Consider the following 13,651-nt stretch of genomic DNA (forward strand, 5'->3'; position numbering starts at 1 on the left):
GAGAGTAATTGGCCTCATGGTTCGAGCTGCGACACCACGAGAGAGGATGGAGCCGCAACGACGGGAATGGAATGAATAGAAATCGTATCAGAAATTCCACAAAAAATTGTACCGAGAATGCACTTGAAAAGTTTGAGACGGAACAGCTGATCTGCTTGAAAAAAAATTCCTCCGAAAATGCCGCTCGGGCATCCATATAATACACGCGACGTCAGTGCATTGCTTTCGATCTGGACCGTCCAATCTGGTCCGACGGACAATCCATATTGACATGATGCAATTTAGAAGGACTCTTTTTTTATATCTAATACCTAAATAAAAAAGAACAAGGAGAGGTCCAGTAGAATGCACTAACATGTCGATCATTAAGCCTGCTCTTGACGGCACAAGCAGCAACATTAGCATCGCTGATTACCAAACCAAACCGGCACTGGTGCACTGTTTGTAGCACGAGGTCATGTAAACAGGTTCACGTTTAACATGCCAGTGTCGTCAGAATAGTAGGAACAGGTAGACGCTACAGAAACTGGGGAGGGTTGCCACTGTGGTATTCGATCGAATCCAAGTTAAGCAAATGATGGAAATTAAAAAAAAAGTGGTTAAGCCTGAACTCGGGCAAGCGCAAAATCTCCAAGCAAAAGGCCCACTTAAGATCATGACCTCCTCGGATCCGTTTCTAGAGTCATTAAAAGGCGAGTAGCGTTGCCGGCCGCCTCTCTACTGCCTTCTCTTGATCGGATCGGAGTCGGAGTCAATTCAGATTAAATCAGGCGACGACGGCGTCGCGACCGGCAACCACCAATTCTCCTGCGGTCCTGCTAACTAGCAAAGGTTCATTGATCACCGGCAGTGAGTTGCAGATTAGTCTAGAGACCATGTCCTTCGCCGGGGTATCCGTCATTGCCAACGGCGAGCTCCTCGGCGCTGACACCCCGCCTACAAGCTGCCCCAGCGCCAGCGGGTACCACTTGCTTGTCGTCCAAAGCCACTTACGCATGCGCGAGGAATCCAACATATCTCACTGTTTCACCGTCGGAGGCCACCGCTGGCGAATCGTGTATAACCCCGCGCTCTATGACCTGGGCGAAGACGGGGTCGTAGTACTTTGTGTCTTCCTCGACGAGAAACTAGACACCACTACAGAGCCCGTGAAGGCGCGTATCAAGTTTAGCTTCGTTGACGAGACCGACAAGCAAGAGCCGGCACGTATCCATGGTAGAAAAATACTAGAGCTACAAGGCCAGTGCAATGATGCGTTTAAGTACATCGACAGAACAGTCTTGGACAAACATCTCAACAACGACAGTTTCACCATCCGGTGCGACATCGTGGTCCTAAATCCAACATGCGACACCGCGTTCATCACGGTGCCGCCGTCCGACATGCAACAGAACTTCACAGACTTTCTCCTGGTAGGGGAGGGCACCGACGTGGTCTTCCATGTGGGCTGCGAGACATTCGCCGCCCATCGGTGTATTCTCGCGGCCCGGTCTACGGTCTTCACGGCAGCTCTCTTTGGCCCCATGAAGGAAGGTACATCCACGGCCGCCACCGTGCATATAGACGATATGGACGCTACGGTATTCAAGGTCATGGTTGGGTTCATCTACAGCGACTCATTTCCAGCGATGGCCAAAAATGAAAATGAGGGCGCCCTGCTGCAGCACTTGCTCGTTGCGGCAGACAGGTACAACCTCCCAAGGCTCAGGGCGATGTGTGAGAAGAAGCTTTGTGAGCACATCGACGTGAGCACGGTGACCACCATACTAGGGCTTGCCGAGCAGCATGGCTGTGATGGGTTGAAGAAGGCGTGTTGCAAGTTCCTCCGGTGTCCGAATAACCTTAGGGCAGTGGTGGCCATGGACGGCTTTGATGATTTGTGCAGGAGCTGCCCCACTCTTATGAAGGGCATGATCCTTGGCGTGCTACCAGCAAAGTAGGACTTCACCATATTAGTGTTAGCTCTTCATATATTCCTTCCATTTTTTTCACCTTCCTTATTTACTCCCTTTGTCATTGCAGAAGGAAAAGGAAAAGGGAATGAAGCCTCTTCGACTTTGATCTAGAAGACTATTGGACACAGTAGCCTACGTGTTTTGCAGGGGTGGACGCCCTTCGATCACTCATGGATGGCGTCGTCTGCTTGGCAATGAATAGCTTTCTTTAGTTTCATACCTTCGTTGATGGCTACGTTGTAGCATGTGTGCGGATGTTTCGAAGTTTCCTGCAAGAGGGGATCTTCGTATCCTCCAGGATGTTGCTATTTCTTTACATGCTGCATTTCGGAACTTTGTGCAAACATATAGTGATTTCCTTAATAAAATTGGGAGAGTAATCCCTTTTATTTAAGAAAAAGTAGAAGTAAAGTTGTTTTCACTTCGTTTTTGCCTCTTGCCGTGTTTGTCAGTTCATTGCATGCGCAATGTAGTTCCAAAGGCATGAGTTCCTTATCCTTACGCAAGTTAGCTGAGCAATACGACATAAACGTAAGGTTTACAGGAGTTCACAGGGCTGGGGCGATGTGGGCTGTTGTGATTGGCAATTAGGGGACACAGGCCCACCCAGATTAGTTAGGGAGGAAGGTAAGTTCGTTGGTTCCTTAAACCACATCCGTGCGTCCAGCATTTCTGCAACTTCATTGAATAATACCGTTATACAATTTTCTTTTAACGGATTGCTTGAGGTGATTAGATTAGGTGTTAAGAAAGAAAGACTGCTGATCAAGTGCTGGTGGACCCAACATCGGAGAAGGTTCTGCTGTTTGCAGCGGTCGAGTTCATCGGCTCACAAAGCGGCTCTGTCCGCGGTGGTGCATCTTTGGGTTAGGTTATGATGGTTTGTTGTCTCTCTTATCTCTAGCGGCGCTGCCGCAGTGGTGGAGATCGGCGGCAGTTGGCAATCTTGACAAGCACCTTCAAGGCTGTGATTGTAATTTATCTTATCTTGGGGTGTTTTTTGTAAATGTATCAAGAAATCTCTTTCTTATCTTGGGGTGTTTTTTCCAAACCTGAAGAAAAATTCGAATATTGGATCGTTTTCTGGAAAGATTATGAAATTTCAAAATTCCAAACGTCTTTTGGAAAACATGAACATTCATGAATTAAACTTGGAATTTTTGAGAATATTTGAAAGCCTGATTTTTTTAAGTGCGTAACTTTTTTGGAAAAGGGAACAATTTTTGAAGATGCTATATAATTTTTTGTATATGTTGAACATTATTTGAAATTATGGGTTTTTATAAAAACAGAAATGAAATGAAAAAATAAACAGAAAAAATGAAAATTAAGAGAGAAAAACACATGTTCCTGAACCTTCTAGATGGTTGACAAACTGGTTTAAACCGGCATGGAACCTTATAGAAGGTTCCAAAACCTTATAGTAGAAGGCAACGAGCTAATTAAATGGGCCGGCCCATGTTACCTCGCCTCGCTAAGAGTCTGTGCGAATCAGCGTCGTCCTATGCAGTGGCGGAGACAGGGGGGACCAGCAGGGGCACTGGCCCCCCCTAACATTTTTCATCTAAGCCTAATATGTATTTGAAAAGATAATTATTTACCACTAAATTGGTGTATTTTGATGCACCGGCCCTCCCCAATGAAGATTAGCAGCACTTGGCCCCCCTCATTCGATTTTCCTGGCTCCGCCACTGGTCCTATGCCCTAGAGGAGTCTGCCGGCGTCCTCTCTGCTGCCCTCCCTTTTGTCGATCGGACACGACGCTGGTGTCGCGAGGACCCAGCAAATCTTCTGCGCCCTGGTAACTAGGCAAGGTTAGCACTAATGGTTATTGTCACTCATCTCTCTCGACGCTTATCTTATATAAGTATAGAAATTGTACTTCCAATTCAGTTTAATTCTTTCTATTCGATTGTGAGATCCGTGAGGAGTAATATGTTTGATCTAATTCTTTGCGGGAATATTTATACTAGTCTTATTGAGAACTGTAGAGTCAATCTTAATCTTATTTAATGCTGCTTTGGCTACAGATTTTTGGGCCCGCGGTGTGTTCATCGTTTTTTGATCTGATCGATCTCATGGACTAATATCCAACATACTGGAGATTATTCTGCCATGTCTTCCGCCGGTGTATCTAACATCGCCAAGGGAGGCGCCTTGGCGCTGACACCTCAACTACCACCCCTAGTGTCAGCGCGTACCACTTGCAAGACCACTCGCGCACGCGCCAACCCTTGCTATCTCACGCTTTCACCATCGGTGGACGCTGCTGGAAAATCTTGTATAACCCCTACAACTATTACCGGGACCAAGACGGCTATATACTACTTTGTATTTTCCTGAACGAGGAAAAGGGTACCACTGCAGATCCCGTGAAGGCGCGCGTCGTGTTCAGCTTCGTTGATGAGACCTACAAGCAAGAGCCGTCACATATCCATGGTAGCAAAATATTAGAGCTACGAGGTCAACACACTGATGCGGTTAAGTACATCAAGAGAGCAGTCCTGGACAAACATCTCAAGAACGACAGTTTCACCATCCGATGCGACGTCGTGGTCCTAAATCCAACATGCAACACTGCATTCATCACGGTGCCACCGTCTGACATGCATCAGAACTTCACCGACTTTCTCCTAGCAGGGGAGGGCGCCGACGTGGTCTTCCAAGTGGGTCGCGAGACATTCGCCGCCCATCGGTGTATTCTCGCGGCCCGCTCTACGGTCTTTAGGGCAGCTCTCTTTGGCCCCATGAAGGAAGGCACATCAACGGACACCATCGTGCAGATAGAGGACATGGACGCTGCGGTGTTCAAGGCGATGCTTGGGTTCATCTAGGATGACTCATTTTCTGCGCTGGTAGCGGATGAATACGAGGGCGACCTGCTGCAGCACCTGCTCGTTGCAGCGGACAGGTACAACCTCACAAGACTCCAGGCAATGTGCGAGAGGAAGCTATGCGAGCACATCAAAGTGGGTACGGCGACCACCGTCCTAGCGCTCTCCGAGCAGCACGGCTGCAATGGGCTGAGGAAGGCGTGCTACAAATTCCTCCAGTGTCTGGACAACCTGAGGGCGGTGGTTGACACGGACGGCTTTGATCACTTGTGTAGGAGCTGCCTCTCTCTTATGAAAGACATGATCCTTGGCCTGCTACCCCCAAAGTAGGACTTCATATTAATGCAAGCTCTACATATTCTGGCGATTTTCCCACTTCCCTCGTTTACTCTTTTGTCATTGCAGAAGGAAAAGAGAATGAAGGCTGTTCGACTTAGATCTAGAAAACTATTGGATCCAACAACCTTGTTTAACATGTCTGAGGGGTGGGTGCCATTGGATCACTAATGGATGACGTTGTCTAGCTTGCGACAATTTGCTATATCTTCAGTTCCGTTCATCCCTTGTGGGCGACGGTGTAGCATGTGTCCTTGTGGGCGGATGTACCTTAGTTAATTATCCTGCAAGAGTTTCATATTGCTATCCTTGTATCCTCCAGGACTGTTGCTATTTCTTTACATGCGACCTTTTGGAAAATTGTGCAAACCCCTAGTGATTTCCTTAATTACAATAAGTGGTTTCGGCGCTTTGCTGCGCCATTACATATTAGCACTAATCGTTGTATCCCTCTTTTATTCGTATGCTTGATACTGTTTCTCGTCTGATAATCACTATTTCCGTCCAAATACTCGTTTTTTTCCTCGTTGCCCCTCTTTGTTCCTCAGCCGATGTTATGCTACAATGGAACCCTATCCGCCACTGGTACAATTAGGACAATGATGACATATACTCGTCAAGCAACGTCATTGCATGCCAGGACTTGACACCGATGTATGCATGTTTTGTGCCCTCGTCGAAACAGTCAAGCATGCTCTTCCTCTCGACCGTGATGTCCAACCTTTGTAGATGGTTGTTCCCTCGTTACATTCGACTGTAATTAGTTGTCGTTGAACTATGGAATTGTAACGCCCTTTGGTGCAACAGAACCCTTTTTCAAGAAAGAGAATTGTAACGCCCTTTGATGTCCAACCTTCCATTTAGTATATTATTTATCTGCCTAGATCAGTATTTTCCTCTTATCTAGCAGCGTTTCAAACAATGAAATGAACGTCCTGATCTCTTTGGCACTCTTAATCTCTAAGTTTTAGTGGTATTTTCAGTAGACTAGTAGTTAGTGGTAGTACGCTTTTCTTAGAAAGTGAAAATTGCATATTACAATTGACCAGTAGTCCTTTCCTATGAAATTTGAAGCATGGCAAGGATCACCTCCTTCATAACAGGAGGGCAGCTCCTGCACAGATGATCAAAGCCATCCGTGGCGACCGCCGCCCTCAGGTTAACCCGAAACCGGAGGAAATCGTAGCACGCCTTATTCAGGCCATTGCAGCCATGCTGCTCAGCAAGCGCCAAGATGGTCATCGCCGTACTCACGCAAATGTTCTCGCACAACTTCTTCTCACACAACAACCGGAGCCTCGGGACATCATACCGATCCGCCGCGACGAGCAGGTGATGTAGCATGACACCCTCGTTCTCATGGTCCGCCGACACCGGCAGAGATTCACCATAAATGAACCCAAGCATCGCCTCGAACACCATGGCGTCCATGTCATCTACATGTATACCACCGTCGACGTGCCTTCCTTCTTCATAGGGCCTAAGAGCAACGCCCTGAAGACGGTAGAGCGGGCTGCGAGGATGCAACGGTGGGCGGCGAACGTCTCTCCGCCGACCTGGAAAACCACGTCGGTGCCCTCTCTAGACTGGAGAAGGTCGGTGAAGTTCTGTTGCATATCGGATGACGGCACCTCGCACAACTTATTCTCGCACATCTACCTCAGCCTCGGGAGGTCGTACCGATGCGCCGCGACGAGTAGCTGCTGCAGTAGGACGCCCTCGATATCATCCTCGGCTGAAACAGGCAGCAAGTCGCCATAGATGAACCCAAGCAACGCCTTGAACACCGACACATCCATGTCGTCTACCTGCTGGACTATAGTGGCCGTCGTCGTCAGCGACGTCCTCTCCTTGGTGGGGTCGAAGAGCAATGCCTTGAAAACAGTAGAGCGGGCCGCGAGAACGCAGCGGTGGGCGGCGACCATCTCGCTGCCGACCTCGAAGACAACGTCGGTGCCCTCCCGGGTCAGGAGAAAGTCAGTGAAATTTTGGCGCATGTCGGACGGCGGCACCACGATGATGGGAGGAGTGGCGGCGGCGGTGTCATCATCCACCACCATGATGTCGCACCGTATGGTGAAACTGTTGTGCTTGATGTGTTTCTCCAAGGCTTCTCTTTTGATGAGCTTTTTGTGGGACTCGAAGTAAGCCCGAAACTCCGATACTCTGCTAACATTGATACGTGCAGGATCTTGGTTGTCGGTGTCTTGAGCGAAGCTGAACTCGAACTGTGCCTTCACGGGACATGAAGTGATGTCCATGAGGCAAAGCTCAAGCGATATGAAGTCGGCGATGTCCAGGTGGTTGCCGCCGGGGTTGTAGTAGATGCCCCAGCATTGGCCGCCGATGGTGAAACTGCGAGACCAGATGGGTTTCTGGGTCTCCGAGTAGCCTTCCACTGCGAGCAAGTGGTACCCGCTGGCCGCACCGGCATCGACGTTTGGTGAGGTAGAACCGCCCACGAGCTTGCCGTCGGCGATGACAGATACACCCGCGTACGACATGATGGATGGATTGACGAGTCTGCTATTTAAAGTACTTGTACGTGATACGCAGATTTAGGTGTTAGATCTGCTCTATATATATATACAAGGACCTCACGGTGCTAAACCTTAATGTATAGGCAAGAAAGCAATATATACAAAGGCAAGGCCACAGGGTATTCAGTATATACTGTACTATGTAAAACCCGAATTCAATCCACCACAGGGTATAATCAGAACCGTGTCTGACACCTTTTCGGAAAAAAGAACCGTGTCTGACTAGATCCGACCTTGCCAACCTTGACTACCTCTGCGTAGATGCCTTTCTCCCCACGTGTGAATTCACTACGTATTCGTGCTATATTCTTGGGGCATTGTGTAGTCCTTGCTTTTATTTTGTATAAGTAGCTTATATTTCCTAAAAACAGCTTATATTCCCAATCATATAGTAATCGTATTTTCAACCCTGCTTTCTTTTTCCATGTCTCCTCTATATCTATAATTTTCAGTTAAAAAACGAGCATTTCATAACTAAATAATCACTTTGTTCAGGTTTATTGGTCCTCCTCATATTTGTTGTCAAACTTTGGCTATCTATCACCAACAATATATGTGGTACATGCTGCAACAAGTTTACTATTGGATTTCTATTCTGAAGAGATTTTAGACGACATAATCTTTTTGACATATAGTCTATATATGTTTAGTTAAACTTATGCTCAGACTTTGATCCAAAATAAGAGGGGACCAAATAAATCTAGACGAAGTTAGAATTCTGTCGACAATATTATAAACCTATGTATTTTCTTAAAAAGGTACAACAAACATTATTTCAAATATAAAAATATTATGCATCTTCCTGAAGTTAACATAAATTTGTCACAACATTAATGGTTTAATGTAAACAGTTGATGCATTTTTTTCCAACAACTTAAAATGGATGAGCACTTAATTACACGTCATGCAAAACCGTTGTTGGGAGTGCCTAGAACACATCTAAATGAGATATTCTTTGGTCTCATTCACGTGCTGACGTCATCTGTCATTGTTGTAGGCTGTTTTTCAATTTGTCTATGGGCTTGGTCCTTTTTAGTTTCTATGAGCTGGTTGTGGATTGGATATTTGTAGTTTGTATATGGGAATTGGTTGCTACTTCTTTGCCCGGGCTTCTCTTTTTCTTGCTGGTTTCAGATAGATTTTTATTATCTATGTACTACACATAAACAAAAGAAAAAGAACTTTCTAGATGGGTTTGTCATCACGTGACATTGGGCTGAAAATGGAAGACACATTGAGAAGCAAAAATCGACCCGAATGGACAGTGAGTGGTAACTACATTTTAGAGGAAAATAGCCAAGAACTTTTTTAAAAATTGCGGCCTGATTTGAAACATGCACTGTAGAAACACCACACCATCCTTTCTGGTACTAGCCAAAATTGCTTTTCCCTCGTGTAGTGCCATTGTGGATGCATTTCTTAATCCATTTGACGCGTTATGCTGCCGAAATTTCTAGTAAAAATCACAACCACTTGTCGAATTTTGTCCTTATTTGCAAGGAAACAAAATTGTTAGGGTGTTGACTTCAAAATCTCAGGGTCTTGGGGGCAGGATTGTATTATTTGTGGGGTTGGAAAAAGAAAAAACAGTCCAATTAGTTTGTTTTTTACCCTTTATAAACCAAGTCCCAGGGTAATTTGTTTTGAGTGACCGCCTTGCAAAAAAGGAAACTATTTTTTTATACACCTAGCTAAAAAGAACAAGGAAGGAGACACGAGAGGTCCAGCAGAATGCACTAGCGAGACGATCGAAGCCTGCTCGTGCAATTCATGGTACCAGCAGCAGCAACATAAGCGTGGATGATTACCAAAGAAAAAAGCAATGCAAACCGGCACTGGTGCACAATTTAATTTGTACCACGACTGCATGTTAAACGTTGTGACTTTGGTCAGAACATGCAGCTGACACGCGAAAACTAGCACGATCAGTATTCATCCACATCTTCCTAAAGGACAGACCCAGTGCATAGAAGCTCCCACACAAGGTGGGGTATGGGGAGGGATTATAGGAACCTAGTCTTACCCTTGCAAAGTGCAATGCAGAGAGGCTGGTTCGAACCCAGGACCTCTTGGCACAAGTGGGGAGGACTTCACCACTGCGCCAGGCCTGCCCTCTCACGAAAAAAAGTATTAATCCACATCCACGCGCTCAATGTTCCTTTTTTTTTGCGGGAGTCGATTCAGATTAAATAATCAGGTGACGACGGCTTCTGCTTGCCACAGGAGCATGAGGACGTCATTCTGCTGCAGCACCTGCTTACCGCAACTGACAGGTACAACTTGCTAAGGCTAAGGTTGATGCGCGAGAAGAAGTTGTGTGAGCACATCAATGTGAGCACCTCGACAGCCATCCTGGCGCTTGCTGAGCAGCACGGCCGCGACGGGCTGAAGAAGGCGGGTTGCGAGTTCCTCCAGTGTCTGGAAAACCTCAGAGCAGTGGTGTCCACGGACGGCTTTTATCATTTGTGCAGGAGCTGCCCCGCTTTTATGAAGGACATGATCCTTGGCGTGCTGCCAGCTAAGTAGGAGTTTCATCATCATATTGGTTCTTCGGTTGCTTACATGAACTCGAACCTCGTTGTTTAGGTTGGCCGTGCCTACAGCAAGATTGATAACCATTGGAAATTCCTTTAGCGATTGTCGGGGCGTATCGTCTGGTACAATATAGCCGGATCGTCAAGGTCAAAACCACCAAATCAATATTTATCCTACTTTAACCGAAAGATCGGGCTGCCGTCACATCACAATCACGCCTCCATAAGACCCAGAGTACAACCAATGGGGAACATACTCTCTTTGTTATGTTGCGATTGGAATTTTTGTGCTGGTTTCGCGATCTATTACTCATTTCACATTATGGTTTTATTGATAGCTAAAAAATCTCGCAGCATTGCACAAGGTACCATCCAATTATGAACATGAACAATGACAATTCTCATTAACGGGCAGCCTTGGCAATATTCTCCCTGCTACTACTGCATATATTTAGTGGTGTGTCACAATTTGTTTTGAGGCAACACAATTTGTTTCAATAGAGGGTGTAGCGCTTAGTGGGCTAAAAACTAACAAATTGGCCGAACACGATATTGAGAGAAAGGGAAGAAAGCCTTGAGGCCCAGCAGGCTAGCCCAGTGAGCATTGCACGCTCGCAGCACTGCATGACAATATTGATCGATCTACGACGGTCGATGGATCGCACCACTCCGGACCAGGGCTTGAGCGCACCAATCCAATCGTAGTAGTACTAGCTCTAGTCCCTTACGGCGGCGGCGCCACAGCAGACCAGCGAACGGAAGCGGCAGGCGCACAAGACAGGACCGGCAAGGCGGCAGTTCGGCGGTGCAGCAACCAGCAGTCACGGCACCGCCGCACCGGGCAGTGGGTCATGTACTAGCTCCTTGCATTCCCTCTCTTCAATCCTCGAAATTTGAATCGTTTCTTGCACTGAGAAATTACAACATTGGTTTGTTACAGTGAATTCTAAACATATGCATTCATCGGCATGTTATATTTGCAGCCGAGTTGAAACAAAAGGTGGCTTCTATTTGTTACTACTACAATCTGTTTGCAGAAACCAGTCTTGTTGCCATCTTGTATTTGTGGTCATGATCACGATTGAATGCGATTTCAAAGGCGTTGGTTGCATTTGACAAAGTGCCATTAACTGAGGGCATGCATATAGGTGAGCAAGTCACCTTGAGCGTTGTGCTATTGAAGGCTCTCATTGACAACCGTCTGAGTCCTGTGCTGATGTGCTATTGAAGGGTCGTGGAGTCCCTAGACAGCCCTCGAGTCACGTCCTAGTGTGTTCGTGTTCACATGTAAAACCTTTTTTTTTTGTGTTCATGACCGTCGTCGTCTGTATATAAGATGAAAGATGAAGTAATAAAGTGTTGGAATAGCTAAGCTGGTCACCAACCAGAGTTCTAGTGCGTCTCCTTCCGGTGTAAGTGTAGCCATAGTGATATTGGCCATAGTATGCTCGCTTAGGCTCAAATTCAACAGCTTCTCCTCCCACACATACCGGCCCGCGAGGTACGGCAATCCTCCATTGATTGGTTCGCGTGCCACTGCAGCTCTCTCTCTCTCTCTCTCTCTCTCTCTCTCTCTCTCTCTCTCTCTCTCAGATTTACTTGTGTGCTACATCCTAATGTTTCACCACTTGCAGTTGCAGATTCATCAATCCATGATGTTCTTCGCGGGTGTATCAGTAATCGTCGACGGCAAGCTCGTGCACGCCACCACCTCCCCGACTACTGCCAGCGCCAGCGGGTACCACTTGCTTGTTGTTGAAGGCCAGTCGTGCACTCCAGAACCTATTAAGTCTCGCTGTTTCATAATCGGAGGCCATCGCTGGTACATCATGTTCTACCCCAATGACGAACACCTGAACAACAATGGATATATAACCCTTTGGCTTCACCTCCATAAGGAAGAGGCACCGGCTACAGAGACCGTGAAGGCACAGTTCAAGTTCAGTTTCGTTGACGAGACCGACAAGCACAAGCCGGCATGCATCCATGGTAGAAAATTATCCGAGTTTGAAGCTGGCGGCAACGACGAGGGACGGGAGGCAATGGGGAAATCTGAACACCTCAAGGACGACAGTTTCACCATCCGGTGCGACATCGTGGTTGTCACGGAAGAAGTGATCACCACCACCGGACCCACGGCCACCGCTTCTTCGTTAATTGTGGTGCCGCCGTCCAACATGCAACGAAACTTCACCGATCTTCTCCTGACCGGAGAGGGCACCGATGTGGCCTTCCGAGTCGGCGGCGAGACGTTTGCCGCCCACCGATGCGTTCTCGCGGCCCGGTCTACCGTCTTCAGGGCGTTGCTCTTCGGTCCGATGAAGGAAGGCACGTCCGCCATGGTGCAGATAGATGACATGAACGCAGCAGTGTTCAAGGCGATGTTAGGGTTCATCTACGGAGACTCACTTCCTGCACCAGCAGTGCAGGACGAGGACGTCGTTATGCTGCCGCACCTTCTTGCTACAGCCGACAGGTACGACCTGCTGAGGCTGAGGATGATGTGGGAGAAGAAGCTGTGCGAGCACATCAACGTGAGCACCGCGGCAGTCATCCTGGCGCTCGCCGAGCAGCACGGCTGTGAAGGGCTGAAGAAGGCATGCAGCGAGTTCCTCCGGTGTCCAGACAACCTGAGAGCGGTGCTAGCCACGGACGGCTTTGATCATTTGTGCAGGAGCTGCCCCACTCTCATGAAGGACATGATACTTGGTGTGCTGCCGCCTGCCGGCTAAGTAGGACTTTCATCATCATATTGGTCGACAGCTCTTATGTTCCTGTGAATTTCCCACTTCCCTTGCTTACTGTATTTGTCGTCGCAGAAGAAAAAGGGAATGAAAGTTAAGTACGACTTTGTTCGAGAAGACTCATGGATGCTGCAGGCGATGGGGTTGGTACCATTTCTGACACTGGATCAAGGATCGATGACGTTTTCTAGCTTGCGACGAATTGCCATCTTCAGTATTGTTTCCCCCTTGTTGTGCTTATTGGTGAATTGTTTTTATAAAGGTGTACTGCCTCCGTGTGGATCTTTGTATTCTCGAGGATGTTATTTGTTTACATGCTAGCCTTTTGAACCTTGAATGAAGTCCTAGTGGTTTCCTTAATTAAATTGGAGAAATCCCTTTTATGAGAAAAAAATAGGAGACGAAAAGTTGTGGTCATTTTGTTTTCCCCTCTGACGTGTTTGTTACTTGTTAGTTCATTTTGATGCTCAAAAAAAAAGTTCATTTTGTATCTCTACTAGTTTGGTTATGCCCTCTACTTAGCATGTTCATTCATTTTTGCTCTCGAAACAGGGCGATTTTATTAACTCATAATGAAGCATCAACGAGATACAAAACAAAATTAATAAACACCCGACCTCTACATAGATAGGATGGCCACAACCAACATCAACACACACATGATCACACCGATACGTAGTAAAGCCATAGGAGACCAACACTATGCCG

The 13,651-nt window shown here is 47.1% G+C and overlaps 3 protein-coding genes and 1 pseudogene across 4 annotated transcripts; 3 read left to right on the forward strand and 1 right to left on the reverse strand.

The window, feature by feature from the left end:
* Window positions 1-746: 746 nt before the first annotated feature.
* LOC123163018 (BTB/POZ and MATH domain-containing protein 2-like) lies at window positions 747-2,254 on the forward strand. Of its 2 annotated transcripts, XM_044580775.1 has the most exons (2): window positions 747-1,936; window positions 2,023-2,254. In XM_044580775.1, the coding sequence occupies exons 1-2, from the start codon at window positions 876-878 to the stop codon at window positions 2,042-2,044; spliced, it is 1,083 nt and encodes a 360-aa protein (XP_044436710.1). In that variant the 5' UTR covers window positions 747-875; the 3' UTR covers window positions 2,045-2,254. The 2 variants fall into 2 exon arrangements, with proteins under 2 accessions (XP_044436710.1, XP_044436712.1); XM_044580777.1 differs by having other exon boundaries at window positions 747-2,254.
* Window positions 2,255-4,070: 1,816 nt separating this feature from the next.
* LOC123158681 (BTB/POZ and MATH domain-containing protein 2-like) lies at window positions 4,071-5,119 on the forward strand (annotated as a pseudogene).
* Window positions 5,120-6,184: 1,065 nt separating this feature from the next.
* Window positions 6,185-7,734, reverse strand: LOC123158683 (BTB/POZ and MATH domain-containing protein 1-like). Its single transcript, XM_044576582.1, has 2 exons — window positions 6,904-7,734; window positions 6,185-6,535 (listed from the first exon to the last, which is right to left on the reverse strand). The coding sequence occupies exons 1-2, from the start codon at window positions 7,627-7,629 to the stop codon at window positions 6,185-6,187; spliced, it is 1,077 nt and encodes a 358-aa protein (XP_044432517.1). The 5' UTR covers window positions 7,630-7,734.
* Window positions 7,735-11,675: 3,941 nt separating this feature from the next.
* Window positions 11,676-13,174, forward strand: LOC123155660 (BTB/POZ and MATH domain-containing protein 2-like). The gene is made up of 2 exons (XM_044573813.1): window positions 11,676-11,700; window positions 11,834-13,174. Exon 2 carries the CDS (start codon window positions 11,852-11,854, stop codon window positions 12,929-12,931), a length of 1,080 nt encoding a protein of 359 aa, XP_044429748.1. The 5' UTR covers window positions 11,676-11,700; window positions 11,834-11,851; the 3' UTR covers window positions 12,932-13,174.
* Window positions 13,175-13,651: the final 477 nt, after the last annotated feature.

Source organism: Triticum aestivum, chromosome 7B (genome assembly GCF_018294505.1).
Source record: "Triticum aestivum cultivar Chinese Spring chromosome 7B, IWGSC CS RefSeq v2.1, whole genome shotgun sequence".
Lineage (NCBI taxonomy): Eukaryota > Viridiplantae > Streptophyta > Magnoliopsida > Poales > Poaceae > Triticum > Triticum aestivum.

What these genes read in the sequence shown, in the direction of transcription:
- LOC123163018 (XM_044580775.1), top strand. Translation starts at nt 876, where the DNA reads ATGTCCTTCGCCGGGGTATCCGTCATTGCCAACGGCGAGCTCCTCGGC. An exon ending in CTTGGCGTGCTACCAGCAAA is followed by an intron (nt 1,937 to 2,022) that starts GTAGGACTTCAC and finishes TTGTCATTGCAG; the next exon opens with AAGGAAAAGGAAAAGGGAAT.
- LOC123158683 (XM_044576582.1), bottom strand. Translation starts at nt 7,629, where the DNA reads ATGTCGTACGCGGGTGTATCTGTCATCGCCGACGGCAAGCTCGTGGGC. An exon ending in TGGATGTGTCGGTGTTCAAG is followed by an intron (nt 6,536 to 6,903) that starts GCGTTGCTTGGG and finishes ATGGTGTTCGAG; the next exon opens with GCGATGCTTGGGTTCATTTA.
- LOC123155660 (XM_044573813.1), top strand. Translation starts at nt 11,852, where the DNA reads ATGATGTTCTTCGCGGGTGTATCAGTAATCGTCGACGGCAAGCTCGTG.